Below are 18,650 nucleotides of genomic sequence, written 5' to 3' on the forward strand. Positions count from 1 at the left end.
TGAAAAACTGGGATGACTGGAACCGGAGCTGGAAATTCCAGAGATGGAAGATGGAGGTGCAGGCAAGCAGCAAGGAAGCACAGAGACAGTTTAAGTGGGCAAGTACAAACAAGCACCATAATGTTGGTGTTGTAACAAGCTGTAGCAAACCACCACCCTCCACTGAGCTATAATTCGGATTAACTGAACGCATCACACATTAAAATGGAATTCTCTATCAACCTCAACATATAATTGCCCTCAAAGGAAAATTATCCACAACTCCCCGCACACTTTAAAACTTAGAAAAGCTAATCACTCTACTACTTTTTAAATCTCTCTTGCTTTCTTCTGACGTGGAAGGTCATTCGGCCCTTTAAGCCTCTACTGCCTCTTAGAACATTCCCTCAACTATGATCTTGTATGGACTGCCTTTGGTTGCACTAAGTAAGGGCTTTGGGTTTTTGCTCGAGTACTGTAGTTATTCATTTATTAAATTTTTGATTATTAGACGACAGTTTTCGGCATTCTAGCATAACAGTTCCAGAGACATTTTTTAATTTTTTATATATTATAAATATATTATATTATCATATTTTTATTTTTTGCTAGGACAACACAACCCAGCGGTATGAATATTGATTTCTCCAATTTCAAGTAACTCTTGCTTTCCCTCTCTCCCCGACCCTAGTTCTCTGACAAGTTTCACCTCAGCTAACAACGAAACATTCGTCTGCTTTGATCTGTCATTTTCACACCTCACTCTTCCACATCTCTGGTCTCCCTCTCCTCCGTACACTCAGTCTGAAGAAGGGTCTCGGCCCGAAACGTCACCCATTCCTTCTCCCCGGAGGTGCTGCCTGTCCCGCTGAGTTACTCCAGCAATTTGTGTTGATACTTAATTTGTATGTCATTTTTAGCATGGAGTAAAAAATGATTATTGCAGATAACTCGAATGTGAAGTTTAATGGCCAAACTGTGTATGCATGTTGTGATTCTCATCGAGTGATTCTGCATGTCTTTCCCAGCACCTTCATATTTTGTGAACTCGTTTCAAAAAGTAAATACCCCACCTTGTAAAAGGCAAAATGAGATCACATTTCAATTCCTCTTTGTTCTCGGCAAGGTAGTGGCAGGAAACTTGCAAATCCAGTTCTAAGTAACAGGATCCCTGCAGCAAAATGCACAGCAAAACACAAAGCCCTGGACAAGATACAAGAGACCACAGATCCTACGGCAGAGCAAGATAGACCACTCCTGCTAAATGCAATGGGGCTGACGTGTAGTACGCAACAGAACGGAACCTGGGCCTTTTTCGCCAAGTGGACTACCTTGCTCGCTATAGGATCTTTGCAAGGGACTGCAGATGCTGGTATCTTCAGCAAACCCCAATGCGTACAGGAACAGCAGGGAGTATCTGTGGGGGGAATGGACAGAGGACGATTCAGATCGGGACCCATCTTGTAGGGCGGAGAAAACTGAAAAAGAAAGGTTTTATCGTCGTTACTTTTTTGCATATCTTTCATTCATTGGTTCTATATCTCTCTATATCACCCTCAATATCTCTCGTTTCCCTTTCCCCCCGACTCTGTCTGAAGAAGGGTCTCGACCCAAAACGCCACCTATTGCTTTTCTCCAGAGATGCTGCCTGTCCCGCTGAGTTACTCCAGCCTTTTGTGTCGATGTTCGGTTTAAACTGGCATCTGCAGTTCCTTCTTACACAAGCAAGGTTGGGTGTGTGGCAAAGCCTGGTGAGTGATAGGTGGAAACAAAAGAACTGCAGATGCTGGTTTATACCAATGATAGACTCAAAGTACTGGAGTAATTCAGTGGGCCAGGCAGCTTCTCTGGAGGAAATGGATAGGTAATGCTTCAGTCAGAAGAAGGGTCTCGACCCATAACCTTTTTGTCCAGAAATGCAGCTTGATCAGCTGAATTACTCCAGCACTTTGTGCCTCTGAGTGATAGGTGGATACAGGTGATTGACAGATGGGTGGAGTAAGTGACAAAGGCTGGAGGTGTAAAGCAGACAAGAAAAGTGTCAGAAAAGGAAAGATGATGAGGCGTGAAATTTAAAGTCGGAAGGAGAGGGTGAGGGGGAAGAGGGGGATAAAAGGGAAATATGGGATTCAGGGAGGGGGAATAATAATGCAGAGGAGGGGTAACAAATGTAGTGGGAGATGGTGGAAAACAGACACATACTGGGATGCTGTGAGCAAGGATAAGAAAGGGGGTTGTCGGGAGTATTACTTGAAATTGGAGGCTTCAATGCTCACACCATTAGGTTGCAAGCTGCCCAAGCAGAATATGAAGCTCTGTTCCTCTGGTTTGTGTGTGGCTGTGGCACACTTTGGCAATGGAGGAGGCCCAGGACAGAAAGGCTGGTGTGGGAATGGGACGGGGAGTTAAAATTGTTCGTGTTTGGGAGATCCAACAAGACAATAGGTGCAGGAGTAGAGGCCATTCGGCCCTTCGAGCCAGCACCACCATTCAATATGATCATGGCTGATCATCCACAATCAGGAAACCCGTTCCTGCCTTCTCCCAATATCCCCTGACTCCACAATAGGCCTTGGTGGACCGAGCACTTCAACGAAACGGTCGCCTAGTCTACGCTTGGTCTCGCCAATGTAAATCTGTGGAATTCTCTGCCTCAGAGGGCGGTGGAGGCAGGTTCTCTGGATGCTTTTAACAGAGAGCTAGATAGGGCTCTTAAAAATAGCGGAGTCAGGGGATATGTGGAGAAGGCAGGAGATTCACATGGTCCGCCCTGTTTCAACGAATGCAATCAACCCGGCGTGCACAATCAAATAAGATCATATAGAACCTTTAGGCTGTGCACGCCATACACAAGAAGAAAAGGTGCCAGGGTTAATCTCTCTCACTTGGCCACTGTATTTCACCTCGTCCTTGATAGTTGGCCCAAGGCAGTAATGAGATCTAGAGCCGAGAGTCCTGACAAAACTCAAATGGAACGAACAGCAGTGATGTGGGGGCTTGGTAAATGCCACAGTCAATGCCAACTTCTAGAATTTGTTGATGATTAAGGGTAGATGGTGGTAAGCTGGATTTGTCCTACTTTCAGGGAACAGAACATTCCTCTTAAGTACCTGAATTGTGCTGGAATGTGTAGGAAAGGACTGCAGACAGACACAAAATACTGGAGTAACTCAGCGGGACAGACAGCATCTCTGGAGAGAAGGAATGGGTGACGTTGGTCTCATCCCTGCCTGTCCCGCTGAGTTACTCCAGCATTTTGAGTCAACCTTTGTACTGGAACATCATGGCTACAGGTGTGTTCAAAAGGGAACTGCAGATGCTGGAAGATCGAAGGTACACAAAATTGCTGGAGAAACTCAGCGGGTGCAGCAGCATCTATGGAGCGAAGGAAATAGGCGACGTTTCGGGTCGAAACCCTTCTTCAGGTGTAGTTGCTTCTGTAGCAGAGGTCTTAGTCATTGTAAGATATCATTATTGCCTGTTCATCTGTATCCACCTATCACTTGCCAGGCTTTGTCCCACCCCCACCTTTCATTTATAGCTTTCTCCCACCCACTCAAATCAGTCTGATCTGAAGAAGGGTTTCAACCCGAAATGTCACCTGCCCATTCCTGCCTCAGCGGTCTGATGCACAGAATTACTCCAGCACTTTGTGCTTTGCTCAAGATTCTAGCATCTGCAGTTCTTTGTGTCTTCCTTTCCTCTTTCCAATTTCCGCCTGGAAGATCCTACACGTCTGTACACCTTTTGACAATATTTCACCCAAAGATGTGCGGGTTTGTAGGTTAACTGATCTCTGTAAAATCTCCCCTAGTGTGTCAGGAGTGGACACTGGGGAACTAGCATGAACAGATCATACATGAGAGTGAATGGTCGGCATGGACTTGGAGGGGCCGAAGGGTCTGTTTCCATCCTGTACCTCTAAACCAAAATACTAAACACTGTGAATGGCTTGATTGTAATCATGTATTGTCTTTCCACTGACTGGTTAGCACACAACACATTATTTTCACTGTACCTCGGTACATGTACGTGACAATAAGCCAAACTAAACCAAATCTATCGCAAAGTCCTGTTGCATTATGAAAATTAAAACAGTTGTACACAGTTTCATCTGAATACATATTTATTAGATAAATATTAGGTTGTCACATCATCTAGCTACATACAGTTTGCAAGACTAAAAATCACAATTAGTTTTCTGACCAGGTTTGAAATGTGAAATGATTGGATTGTACATACAATGTACAAACAGGGAAAAAAAATGGCCATTTTTGCAAGTGACGGGAGATTGTACCTTTTTTGAACTGCTGAAAGATCACCATATCAAAAATTGTACAAACTATGAATTTGGTTACAATCCTGTTTTTTTTTTTAACCCCCCCTCATTTTTTCTTCATTAATTTTGTAGCACCTTAAAAATATGCAGGTGATCTACTAGATAATACACTGAAGCTAGATATTACACGTAGGTAAAACAAAGGTTTCATCTGAAGGGTCAGAGTATGTTACAGAGCTGAATGAACACAAAGTCTTCACGTAAGATAACAAACAGTATTCTTTTCCCACACAGTCACTTCGGATGGATTGCAAGGTGGTTGCGACAATGCACATTTCAGGAAAGCGAATGTACTTCTCTTTACATTGAACACATCTCCCTTTATCATTTACATATGTACACATGATCCCTCAGACCCGGCTATGAATTATGCTCTCCGTCGCTGTATGTCCTTACCGAAGTCCAAGCAGGGCCCCGAAGATCGCCAACAGTGATAGAGTTGTAAAACCATGGAGATCACGCATGTGGAACAGCTTTTAATAAAAAATAATCAACACCAAACATGCCTGTGTTCAGTCACCAGCCGGTTTTTTTTTTTTTTTGTTTTGTTTTAAAATAACATTACAACATGTTAGAATTTTTTTTTCAGGAAAAAAAAAAAATCATTGGCAGTGCATTGCCTGTCACTGGAAACTCTTTCACTCATCCCAGATGGTTTGTTGTAGCTGTTTCAAATAACCAGGTTCCTACCAGTACCCTACCAGACCGAGAGACTGGCTGCTCTTAAAATGGGGAGGGGAGGGGGGAAGAATTGAAATGGGAAATGCAGAAAGTAGTTGCATCATGTCCACACACACACACACACACACAGTCACACACACACACAGTCACACACACAGAAGCCAGGACAAAAGCAAATGGGCAGGGAATGGTTTCTTCCTGCCATGCCAACTCAAGCCCATCACGAGGGGAAACAGGTATCTCAAGGGTATCTGTTTATACTTGTTGCTAGATGTTGATACAGTTCCACATGTAACCATCTAGGGCTGATATAGATTTATAATCTGGGCACTCACAATGAAGTCTCATAGTATAAAGATGGGATATTTATCAACAATTCTACTCCAATATGCTAAGAACCTTCACGTCCGATTCAAAACCCAATTACATGTTTACCGTCATATGTTTAAAATCATTTTCACTTCCCTCGCTCTGTCTGTACACCTTGCCCATCGACACGTTTAGCAGTATAAATTCCTGCAAAGTACCTTTAAATTACACAGTCTGTCATACACTTTCCACATTTAATAAGTAGGCCAACAGGAGAGACGGCATTTAGCAATCACTCTTCCAGTTGAAAAGAACGCAAAAAAGAAAACGGAGTAAGAAAACATAATAAAAACCGCTAATAATCCCAGCAAATGAAACACGTCACTCGTTTAACAGAAGCCAGCTAGATTGTACTAGTGATGTCTTCCTTCCTCTACTTACATTGAACAGGCTTAATAAGTACGAGGGCACGAAAGGGGTTGTACATTTTTCTCGCATGTTTGCAGGGATAATGTTTCACTGTGGAAGAATGCTCTTTGAAAACAGGACCACAATTCAAAGAGCACAGGAAAAGACAACCATTCCTGGTCACGGAAAAATGTTGAATATTATCAAAGACGAGTCTAAAATATTCACAAAGGTATTTACAATCGCGTTTTAAAGTAACCAGTTTAAAACATTGAACATTGTCTTTTGCATGAGAAAGGGGAAAAACCTCAGATGGCAACTCTCTAAGTGAAGATTACCGATTCAAAACTGCAACTAGCAAAGGCAAATAGTCATTCATTTTAATATCTACAGGAGAGTACTTGTAACTAGCACACATTACTATGCACATACAGCAGGTAACCAATGGATCAGGAAGCCTCTTCTTCGAGGAGGAGCAAGACGTGCGGAGAGTACAACAAAAAAAAAATCAATAAAACAAAATGTGACTTTGGTGATGAAAGTCCAAGCTTCCGGCAGCAAACTTGAAGTTGAAGACAAAACAAATCAGCTCGATAAGAATAAAAAATGAATTTAAAAAACAAAACATAACAACTATCTGGAAATGCAACAAATTCCCCGGACACTGGCAACATTGCAGCAGTTATAGTGTCGCGGGTTCTAAATGCATGTAATTTGCGGGAGAGCGTGCTGCTGCATTGGTGGACGTAACAAAGGGACAGACTGTGGATGGACTGCATGCATGTTGTCGCGCATACATGCAGATTTATTTTCCCCCTTCTTGTCAGACAATTACTGTACAACACTGTTTTTGCGAAAGGTACGCCGGGCCGAAACGAGGCCCCGGTGGAGCGGAGGTGGTTCATGCACATAACGTGGTGGCTTGCAACGGCAAAAGTGGGCAGCGTTCAGTGGCGCGAGGCAGGAGGCACCAGCCTGGTGATTCCTCGCGACGACACGATTTCTATCTGGGTTCAAATCCCCAGCTGGCAAGAAGAGGACCTCGTGTTTTAAGGGAAAGCACAAACCAGGAAAATGCCTCCGATGCCTTCAGGCACAGACTGCCAACAGTCTACCAATGGACCTGGTCTGGTTCACCAGCTTGTTCCTCACTAGGGTTCGTCCAGGGGCTTGTCGTTACTGCCGCAGGCCATCAGTAGAAGACCGAGATCTGCCCCCCCCCCCATCCATCCTCTTAGGAAGGACAGAATGCTGGCTTGGCAGAATGTATCAGCGAGTCACCTCAGGACAGCATTGCAACTTGCAGGCTGTCAGCGGTCCCTTACATTGCCGAACAAGGAAAAAGAAAGGAAAGAGGGGGGGGGAAAAAAAAATCTCTGTACAGGTAAAATCAGAAGACTTGTCGGCTGGGGAAGTCACGACTTCCCAGTCACTGTTTTCCCAATTTGATATCCAGGTCAGTGGTATTGTGCTTTGGAGTTGCATTCTGACCTGAATACTTGATGCCCGTTACTCCTCAGTTCATCTGCTCCTCTCATGGGTCCCGCTGTGTGGAAGAGTTAGCTTGGTGGGAGATGGGATGAGGAGATAAGGGTGGGGTGTTGGAGGTGTAGAACATAATGGGGGACTGGCCTACAAGGTGAATTCTTCCTCATGGTGCTTTCTCAAATTTAGCACCGGGCGCTGGGAATTCTTCCTATTTGCTCTCAAGACTGGTTTGATACGAGGTTTTTTTTGTTTTTAAAAAAAATGATGATGAAGAACGTGTGAAGCTGCTGTGCGGTCCCAAGAAGTTTCCTTCCTGGCCCCCTCTGCCCACACTGCTCGCAGTCTTTGGAAGTGTGTATGAAGATCATTCCGGAAGGAACAGAAGCCTGTAGTGCACCGTTTCATCTAGTGTACGAACTCTTGCAGAAAAGGGTGTCTGACTTCTCGAGTGCCTCACGTTGCAAGGACGGATGGACGGACGAAGGTACGGGCTCTCAGTTAGTCTCAAAGAGAGAGAGAAGGTCATCGTTGCTATTGCTGGGCAGGTCAGGAGGGCCAAGATAGGACAGCAGCTCATCTGGATTTGTGAATTCTGGAATAAGCTGCAAACAATAAACAAAACAAAAACACAAACATTCAATGAAATCAAGTCCAACGCATGATACAACTTTTCCTTCTCAGTACAATAGACAATAGGTGTAGCAGGAGTAGGCCATTCGGCCCTTCCAGCCAGCACCGCCATTCAATGTGATCATGGCTGACAATCCCCAATCAGTACCCCGTTTCTGCCTTCTCCCCATATCCCCTGACTCCGCTATTTTTAAGAGCCCTATCTAGCTCTCTGTTGAAAGTATCCAGGGACCACCAGTGGCACAGGGGAGTTGGCTGCCCTGCCGACAGTCTGTTCATATTGTCTTTCGTTTTGTTATTTTTTAGTGCGTTAAAAGTTTGTTTCAATGTTCTTCGGTTTGTTTTATGTGGGGGGGAGGGGGGAGGGGATGGGGGAATTCTTTTTTCAAGCCCTTACCTTCCCGGAGATGTGATCAATTTTCGGATCACATTCTCCGGGATCTGCGGCCTACCATCGATGGAGCTGGAGGCCTCCTCGGACTGTCGTGAGCCCCACCGCGGGGCGCGGACTTAACATCGGAGCGGATCCCTTGCCTGGGATCGCTCCCACCGCGGCCTGCGGACTTACCAACAAGGGCTCGCAGTCTCGGGTGAGGCTAGTCGGGAGCTCCAACGTCACGGAAGGTTCGACCAGCCCCGACGCGAGGATCGATCGCCCGGCGCGGGGGAGCTGACATCCCCCCGGTGCGGGAGCTTGATCGCCTCGACGCAGAGGGCCCGAACGCCGCCGGCTCCGGGAGTCAAGATCATCCCGTCAACGGAGGCTCGAGGCCCACGACCGGGGAAGAACAAAAGGAAGAGACTTGAACTTTATTTCGCCTTCCATCACAGTGAGGAATGTGTAGGAGTCACTGTGGTGGATGTTCATGTTAAAATGTGGGGTTTTTTTTGAGTGACCTGTTGCTTTTAATTTTATGACTGACCTGGCCGATGAAATTCCTCGTATGTTGCAAAACATACTTGCCGAATAAAGTGTGATTCTGATTCTGATTCTGAACCGGCCTCCACCGCCCCCTGAGGCAACAAAAAGCTTTTCATTGTACCTCGGTACAAGTGACAATAAAACTAAACTGATTTGCGGACGTGGCACGCCAGCTCACGCCCCCCCCTGCCTTAGTGTCTCCCAAGAGTGACAAAGCAATGGGATGCTTGCACCGTCTAGACAACATAAAGTGCGAATTGCTCTGGTATTCCTTGTTGGTGCAGTGGCGTTACAGTGAAATAAGCACATACACAAGCAGACCAGATTTGTATGGAGAGAGGAAATAAAACAAAGCAGGTGAAAAATGTCAGTGCTGCATAGAAACATTCCAAACCGCACTGCAAACTCAAACACAAACAGACAGGTACATGGATAGGACTGGTTTGGAGGGATATGGACCAAGCGCAGGCATGTGGGGCTAGTGTAACTGGGACATTGTTGGCCGGTGTGGGCGAGTTGGGCTGAAGGGCCTGTTTCCACACTGTATCACTCTACGACTCTATAAAGACAGGAATCTTGGCAGGGAATTAGTTAGGAAGGATTTTAGCTGTCTGGGAGTCACTCTCTATGTCACTGTTTATGTGAAACCGGATTTTAGTTGTGTCTCTCACTGTCCTGGCTACACAGTTGTTATCTGTTCTCTATAATCCTGTCCTGTGTTGGTATTGATAGCAGTCTGGAACAGTTGTAAAAAATATATATAGCCCCCCAGCCCACCCACTTCTTCATCGCCCCCCACCCCCCTCCTCCCCACCCTCCCTGGTCACCTCGCAGGCTGAACGTATCGCCAGTGCAGATGCAACACAGGGAGAGACACACACACAGAAGGCTCCACTTACCTGGTCAGGCATGGAGTGGCTGAGCGGCTTGTCAGGAGTCATAAGGCTGTTGGGCATGTCTGGTGGGTGTGATAACTGAGGCCCGTGCATGAAGTCGTTCATAGAAGCACCAGTAGGGTTGCCGTGTGGGAAATCAAAGTTCCCGTGGCTGGGGTAAGTGTTACCTTTAGGGGGAGGATGATGACAGTGTTATTAAACAAGTCCGGATTCTCCAATAATCTGCATCCTGGCAGGCCTCAGTGCACAGGGTGCATCTCACACAGCAAGTCCCCTCCAATAGCACGGGAAAATAGACAATAGACAATAGGTGCAGGAGAAGGCCATTCGGCCCATCGATCCAAATCATATGGTAGACAAAATTGCTGGAGAAACTCAGCAGGTGCAGCAGCATCTATGGAGCGAAGGACATAGGCCACGTTTCGGGCTGAAACCCTTCTTCAAATCATATGCCCCTTTGTTACTCCATACCATTGTGAACTAATTAAGAGGGCGACTAAATTGAATGGGTTCATGTAACATTGTTCAGTTCACAGTTACCTTGAAGAGTTACACCAATTTTTCGATCTTTCCTGTAGATTTGCAAAAAACACAAATTCCAGTTCTTATCCCACTCTCTTTACTCAAAGGAAGCTACGTTTTTTTTTTCTTGGATGGAATTGAATTTCGTCCCCAACGCCAGAGGTCTCTGATCGACATGCCAGAGTGTGGATACTCCTTCAAATCATTTTGTAACTCAGACTATGTTGCCCTTTGTAGTGGCTTGCAATCTCCCTGAAGGACGGTGTGCAGAATCTGTGTCGGAAGGAACTGCAGATGCTGGTTTAAACTGAAGATAGAAACAAAAAGCTGGAGTAACTCAGCGGGACAGATCTGCATCTGGAAGAGAGGAATGGGTGACGTTTCGGGTCTGAAGTCAGAAGAAGGGTCTCGACCCAAAACGTCACCTATTCCTTTTCTCCAGAGATGCTGTCTGATCCACTGATTTACTCCAGTGTCTATGAACACAATCTGCTGTTTCTACACATGTGGCTAAACCCATTGTTGAGTTTTTGGCTATCAAAGGGAGGATATAAGTCTAGGATCTCAGCCAGGGTTTCACGGGGCTGGCCTCTAATGCTCATTTCTGCGATACAGGGGTACAAGATGTCAACAATCAAAATACACTCATACTAATGCTTTGACACGTACAAAAGACACATATTCACCGGCAGAATGAAAAATAAAAAAATTGCACAAATACCCGGGCTAAAAAGAACATAAAATAAAAGGATCTCTTCACAACAGCTTTTTTCAATACCCCAGCAAGCTGGTGAAACGCAATGCTGATGATATGTATGGATGGGGAGGAAAGTTTAACGTTATTGTAAAACTTAAAGGCGGCACTGTGGCGGAGTTGCTGCCTCACGGAGCCAGAGACCCGGGTTCCATCCTGACTTTGGGTGCTGTCTGTGTGGAGTTTGCACGTTCTCCGGGTGACCGTGTGGGTGCTCCGGTTTCCTCCCACATCCCAAAGACGTGCAGGTTCGCAGGTGAATCGCCTGCTGTGAATTCTATATTGTCCTCGGTGTGCAGGGAGTGGATGCGGAATTGGGATAACATGGGCTCGGTGGGTCGAAGGGCCTGTTTCCATGCCGTATCTCGGCACGGTGGCGCAGCGGTACAGTTTCGGTAGCGTAACAGCGCCAGAGACCCGGGTTCGATCCTGACTACGGGTGCTTATCTGTACGGAGTTTGTACGTTCTTCCCGTGATCACGTGGGCTTTCTCCGGGTGCTCCGGTTTCCTCCCACACTCCAAACGTACAGCCTTACATGTTAATAGGCTTTGGTATAAATGTAAATTGTCCCTAGTGTGTATAGGATAGTGTTGGTGAGCGGGGATCGCTGGCCGATGGTCCTGTTTCCGCGCTGTATCACTAATCTAGTCCAGACTTACCCGGATTGCCGTACTCATTGCCGCTGTTGCCTCCTGGTGGCGGAGGTAGGGATGGGTAGGGCGACGGACCCGGTCCAAGGGCCACGATCATCTCCATCACGTTGGGCATTATCATCTGGCTGGGGCTCATTGTCTTAAACCTCTTGGACAGAGGACCATCGGGATCATCCTTGATGTGAATGTCGGACTTCAGTGGAACTGGCCTCCAGCTGCACGTTGGGTCAATGGTCACCTCTTCAAATTCAGAGCTGAGGTGGGACAAAAAACAAACAAGATTTAACCAACTACAAGCAAGTGTAGCGATACCGAAATATATGCTTCCATTTGGGTCGTAAAATGGTGTCTTATCGAGTAAACAATAGCCATTTCATGCTAGGTTTATTCAGGTTTAATATTGTCGCCTGTACCGAGATACACTGTAAAGGTTTTGTTTGCATTGTGGCGCCATCTGGTGGCTTAGCCACATAGATCGAACTCTCGTCAGTAGAGCTGGAACGGTCACGTGACTGAGTTTGGCTGGTGTGTCCCACTGCAGCAGCAGGGACCAAAGATCCTGTAGCGAGCAAGATAGATCACTCGAAGAAAAATACGTAGTACGGTGATGGGCAGATTCATGGGGTAATTTAAGGCCCTATTTCCGTAACCGGCTTCCGTCTCCGCACCAAAGATCCCGTAGCGGAGCACAGATACTAGTGCGGAGACGGAAGCCGGTTACGGAAACATCCCCGTAAAAATAAAAGTTCTTTGGTAAAAATCTTCTCCTCAATTTCAGAATTTTAATTTATGAACACAAACTGTTCCCCCGCAACGTTGATTACACTGCGAGTCGGGTCGGGTCGGGTTACGGAAATGGATGTAAAAAAGGCCCACGTTCCGCTCCGTTGCGTACTACACGTCAGCCCATTTCATTTAGCAGCAGTGGTCTATCTTGCTCCGCTATAGGTTCTTTGAGGAGAGCTGGGACGGTCACGTGACTGAGTTTGGTGGGTGTGTCCTACAGCAGCAGCAGGGACCTTGCTCGAGCTCCCACTTAACGCCCGTGTGTTTAACAGTTGTATTTGCCAATAAAGATAATTTTATTCACAACACGTGAATTACTACAGCACCCAGAGTTTTATCTCTGGTCTACGTTTACAATTGTAGCATGGTGCAGTGAGGAGCTTTGTTCTGCTTGCTATCCCAGCAGCTCAGATAATCCTAGACATGAACACAATCAAGTCAAACACAAGGGGGGGGGAAATGAGAAAACTATCATCAGCATGCAGGATATAATTTCCTAACATTGTAGTGAAACATTTCCAGAGTCTAATGTCGACAATGAGCATGGATCTTCTGTCTTAGTGCCAGAAATTGGAAGAAGCAGTGACACCTCGAATTAAGGGCCTGTCCCACTCAGGCGATTTTTTAGCCGCGAATCGTCTCCTCAGTCGCCCAAAGTCGTAGCGTCTTTCTGGTCGCCGCTGGATTTTCAAAATGTTGAATATTTTCGGCGACAGTGGGCTTGACGCCAATGACCGTAGCTTGACTTCTCCTGACGCAGGTGCTGCCGTGGGTTGTCGCCAGGATGACGTAGGTTGTCGCTGGTGCTGGTTTTGGTGAATTCCATTGGAATTTACCGAAGCCAGCACCAGCGATAATGGTCTTCAGTTGTCGCCGACAGGTTCGTAGCTTGTAGCAGGTGGACGTAGGTTGACTTCGATTGTCGTAGGCTGTTGTAGGTGTGGTCGTAGGTGGACGTCTTGAGTCGCAACGATTGGGTTGTCGGTACCTTGCCATAGTAATCATGTTATTATTATTATTATTATAGCTTGACATCGACTAGGCGGTAGACATTGTCGAAGGGGGGGTCCAGTCGCTGGCTTTTCAGCGACCCGCTACAACTATGACCGTCGCTGGCAGTCTCCTAAAAAATCGCCTAAGTGGGGCAGCCCTTTAGGAATGTGGATGACTGTGATGTAGGGAATTTGCAGAATGGAGCAGAGAGAAATGAGATTTAGTAGTCCTGGCCATGGTGTAAATCTTCTAAGCATGTGACTTTTTAGTCTCTCCAGTAGAACAAATCAACTCCAATTGAGTCAGCCCACATATTTGTGATTCATTATTCTGATCTAATGGCGCACGTTAGATTTTAATGTGTTTCTTCATTGCCACACACAAACTACCGAGAAGACCACGGGCCTCTTAAAGAGGCAATGCAAACCGTATTCTTAAAAGGGAAATGCAGAGAATTACCAACACCATTCCACAGAAAACAAACATCGAACGAGCCGAACTTCATAAACTGAGCACGAACACACAAATACAAGACTTACTCGAAATTAAAAATTGGAATTCATGATACAGAGAAGTCATTATTTGAAATAAAACGCATGCGCATTTGTTTACACTTATCTAAATACCCACAGGTTGCAAGATACACATGGAATCAAGATCAAACTTACTTTTGGATATTGGAAAGGATGCTCCACATATATTGATCCACTTCAAGACCTTCCAGGAGTGCTGTTTTACTGCAGTGAGTGAAAAGAATGTTATTAATGACTCTTTGAAAGCAGAATCATTATTCTGTTACGATATTTTCTGCAATCATTGGATGGTTCCCCACCCAATATTGAGAGGGTTGGGGGAATGGGAGAAATTGTTCCCATTGTTAGAGCATCCCCAGCTTACGATCAGTAGGAAGTGTGGGCACAGAAACATTTTACATGATGGGACTCACTGCTGACATTGATCTAAAGACAGAGAGTAGCTGGGGAATTTAAATATGGAAGTAAAAAAATCATGAGTCTGTGGAATTCTCTGCCTCAGAGGGCAGTGGAGGCAGGTTCTCTGGATGCTTTCAAGAGAGAGCTATATAGGGCTCTTAAAAATAGCGGAGTCAGGGGATATGGTGAGAAGGCAGGAACGGGGTACTGATTTGGGATGATCAGCCATGATCACATTGAATGGCGGTGCTGGCTCGAAGGGCCGAATGGCCTACTCCTGCACCTATTGTCTATTGTGTTGGAGGTGGTGAGAAAGTGGGATAACACAGCCCTCTGTGGCAATGAGTTCCACAGATCAACCACCCTCTGACTAAAGAAGTTCCTCCTCACCTCCTTTCTAAAACAGGGCCCTTTAATTCTGAGGCTGTGACCTCTGGTCCTAGACTCTCCCACTAGTGGAATCATTCCTCTCCACATCCACTCTATCCAGGCCTTTCATTATTCAGTAAGTTTCAATGAGGTCCCCCCTCAACCTTCTAAACTCCAGCGAGTACAGGCCCAGTGCCGACAAACGCTCATCATATGCTAACCCATTCATTCCTGGAAACATTCTTGTAAACCTCCTCTGCACCCTCCCCAGAGCCAGGACACCCTTCCTCCGATATGGGGCCCAAATTTGCTCACAGTACTCAAAATGCAGCCTGACCAGTGCCTTATAGAGCCTCAGCGTTGCATCTCTGAACAGTGAGAGTTCTATAATCACAGTGGGAGGTCTATAATTGTGACCATTGACCGCGATCAGCTGACACTGGTCCGACACTAACATTGCATTTTAAGGGATGATTTAAGAAACAAATGTAGCTCACAGGACTGTAATGTCGGGGTCCCATTATGCCCCAGGATTAAATACAACATAACGACACTGGTAACACTACCCCAGAGCAACGCCCATGGGCAATGGCGAACATTTCTCAAGGTTCACCAAAGTAACGTCACTTACTTGCATACAGGACATCGCCAGGTTCCTCTCTCACAGTTCAGCTGTAGGTACGATTCCAAATCAAAGCACTGCGGTGGCAGGGGAACACAAGGGCCAAGAGTCAGAGTGTTTCATTGCCACAAGTACCAGGTAGAACAACAAAATTCTTACTTGTGCAGCACAACAGAATATGTGATCATAGTTCACTATAAACAATATATACAGTCTAACACGACTGGAGTCCTCCAACCCTGGAGGCACCCATGGTCAGCCATGACCCAAGGGGGCCTAAGAAGAAGAACAGACTAACAACCTTTAGACATAGCTCTTAGGGCTAACAGAATCAAGGGATATGGGGAGAAGGCAGGAACGGGGTACTGATTGGGGATGATCAGCCATGATCACATTGAATGGTGGTGCTGGCTCGGAGGGCCGAATGGCCTACTCCTGCACCTATTTTCTGTTTCTATAGTAAACAAAAAATTAAATCAGTGTGTGTATCTATATATATATATAGTTTTCTCCCGTGTTTTTTTGCTTTTTTTGTCATTGTTTTGATGTGTATGTTTGAGTGTGCGTGCGCGCGCACACACGCACACGCACGCGCATACGCACACACACGCATGCACACACACGCGCATATGCACATGCACGCACACACACACACACGCACGCACAAACGCACACACACGCACACGCACACGCACACACACGCACACACCTGCCTCACAGCGCCAGAGACCCATGTTCGATCCTGACTACGGGTGCTGTCTGTATGGAATTTGTATGTTCTCCCCGTGATCTGCGTGCATTTTCTCCGAGATCTTCCGTTTCCTCCCACACTCCAAAGACGTACGGGTTGTAGATTAATTGGCTTTGTAAATGTAAAAATTGTCCCCAGTGTGTGTAGGATAGTGTTAGTGTGCGGGGTCGCTGGTCGGCGCGTACCCGGTGGGCCTGTTTCCACGCTGTATCTCGAAACTAAATTAAAACACTTACAAATAGGATTGTGCTGGTAGAAGTCGATCCCTGGCTAATACCTCCTTTCAACACACATACACACACACAGACACCAAAGGGCAAGAGGTGAGTTTGGTTACCTGTACATGTTTACAATCATGGCCTCTTGCTGGAAGTTGAATTCTCCTGAAGGTGATGGGACACTTCAGAGACACCTTGATGGCCGTCTGCTCCACTCCATCCTCCCCGTTCAATGTGGCCCCACCGGAGGATGCTGCCACGCTGCTGAAGTTCCTCTTTACTGGTGAACGAGGCGGAAGGCAAGGGGTTAACTGTGGTGCCAGGCACAGACACAGATACACTCACAATACTCCCTCACATCTAGCTTAGCCGACTAACCAACTATCTCCCTGCCAGCGTCGCCCAGAGATTCCAGGAGTCATTTTTCAATTCAGTGCAACAGCTCTTGAGCCCATCCTGATGTGGGAGTCTCTCCAAAAACCACGATAACCCTCGAGTGTTGTTTCACCAGGGCGGCACGGTGGCGCAGCGGTTAAAGCCGCTGCCTCACAGCGCCAGTGACCCGGGTTCGATCCTGACCTCGGGTGTTATTTGTGTGGGGTTTGCACGCTCTTCCGATGACCGCTTGGGTTTCCTCCCACATCCCAAAGGCGTGCAGGTTCGTAGGTTAATTGTCCATCTCTGTTTAATTGCCTCTCATTGGTAGGGAGTGGGTGAGAAAGTGGGATAGTGAAAGAGTTAAGGGCCTGTCGCACGAGCATGCGACCTGCATGCGGCAAGCGTGACATAAAGGGCCAGCAGGCCGTTGCCGCGTGAAATTTTTAAACACGATCAGTTTTCGGAGCCCCGCGCGATGTCGGGACTAGCTCCGCACAACACCATATGGCTCCGGCGATCGAAGTGGGACCGGCCCCGCGAGGCCGTATGGCTCAGCGACTACGTTAGCTTGCCGCATGCAGGCGCATGCTGGTGGGACCGGCCCTTTAGGTCGCGCTTGCCGCATGGAGTCGCATGCTCGTGGGACAGGCCCTTTAGTGTAATCGATTGTTGTCATATTTAGGCTTTCCTGGTGTAAAAAGCCAATTGTGTTGCATGATGGGATTTGGCCAAAATCATCATGACAAGGTTTTTTTTAAATGCAAGTTGAATAGTTCACAGCTCTCTTACAAGTTTTTAATGTAAGTTGAAGAGCTTAATCAGATAAGAAGGGGCCAGAGGATGCCATTGGGATGACTGGCCTTTGGCCAAGAGTAAAAAACAACTCCATATTTGGAGGTGGCTGATGATTCCTGATACATTACCTCATGCAATTGGTATTAAGTCTGTAGGTATATTAATCCCCGTTTTCTGGTATTTCTGTGTGTGTGCTGCTGGCGTACACAGATGTAAAACTGTTGCCTCTGGGTCTCTAGGTCCACACCCGTCAGACGTTAAAATTAATACTGTGTATGGTCTTAAGAATTTGTACTTTGTCTATTTTTAAGGTGAACCTTTTCAATAGCATAGAACATGTGACCACTGGACGGCATGGACTCAGTGGGCCAAAGGGCCTGTTTCCGTGCTGTATCTGTAAACCAAACTATTCTTCAGTCAGGTGTAAGAGGCTGAGATTACCCTGTGTCAGGGTGTGTGTTTTAACAAATAGAAATAGAAAATGCATGCTGATGTGAAAATGGAGTCTGTATTAAATTAAAAAAAAAAAAGAAAGGTTCCTGATACTGAACAGGGTGCAGTTTTGGTCTCCTAATCTGAGGAAAGACATTCTTGCAATAGAGGGAGTACAGAGAAGGTTCACCAGACTGATTCCTGGGATGGCAGGACTTTCATATGAAGAAAGGCTGGATAGACTCGGCTTGTACTCGCTAGAATTTAGAAGATTGAGGGGGGATCTTATAGAAACTTACAAAATTCTTAAGGGGTTGGACAGGCTAGATGCAGGAAGATTATTCCCGATGTTGGGGAAGTCCAGAACTAGGGGTCACAGTTTAAGGATAAGAGGGAAGTCTTTTAGGACCAAAATGAGAAAATCATTTTTTACACAGAGAGTGGTGAATCTGTGGAATTCTCTGCCACAGAAGGTAGTTGAGGCCAGTTCATTGGCTATATTTAAGAGGGAGTTAGATGTGGCCCTTGTGGCTAAAGGGATCAGGGGGTATGGAGAGTAGGCAGGGATGGGATACTGAGTTGGATGATCAGTCATGATCATATTGAATGGCGGTGCAGGCTCGAAGGGCCGAATGGCCTACTCCTGCACCTATTTTCTATGTTTCTATTTGTGCAGATCCCACCTGTGTCATTCTGCGATCCCACGCGTACTAGATTTACACATTTTTTGATTTTATGGTGGGTGCATAATTATATATTAGTTTCATTTTTAACATATGTTGATTTTAAAC

The 18,650-nt window shown here is 46.2% G+C and overlaps 1 protein-coding gene across 6 annotated transcripts in view; it reads right to left on the reverse strand.

The window, feature by feature from the left end:
- Positions 1–4,087: 4,087 nt before the first annotated feature.
- The window catches only part of zmiz1 (zinc finger MIZ-type containing 1), a 274,950-nt gene continuing 260,387 nt past the window's right edge, over positions 4,088–18,650 (reverse strand). For all 6 annotated transcript variants that reach the window (XM_033012937.1, XM_033012939.1, XM_033012940.1 and 3 more), the window contains 6 exons: positions 16,374–16,534; positions 15,295–15,362; positions 14,031–14,099; positions 11,590–11,837; positions 9,656–9,819; positions 4,088–7,806 (listed from right to left, as the gene is read on the reverse strand). In XM_033012937.1, coding sequence (XP_032868828.1) covers positions 7,699–7,806; positions 9,656–9,819; positions 11,590–11,837; positions 14,031–14,099; positions 15,295–15,362; positions 16,374–16,534 — 818 coding nt within the window. In that variant the 3' untranslated portion in view covers positions 4,088–7,698. The remainder of the gene's footprint in view (positions 7,807–9,655; positions 9,820–11,589; positions 11,838–14,030; positions 14,100–15,294; positions 15,363–16,373; positions 16,535–18,650) is intronic.

Source organism: Amblyraja radiata, chromosome 37 (genome assembly GCF_010909765.2).
Source record: "Amblyraja radiata isolate CabotCenter1 chromosome 37, sAmbRad1.1.pri, whole genome shotgun sequence".
In the NCBI taxonomy this organism is placed as follows: Eukaryota; Metazoa; Chordata; class Chondrichthyes; order Rajiformes; family Rajidae; genus Amblyraja; species Amblyraja radiata.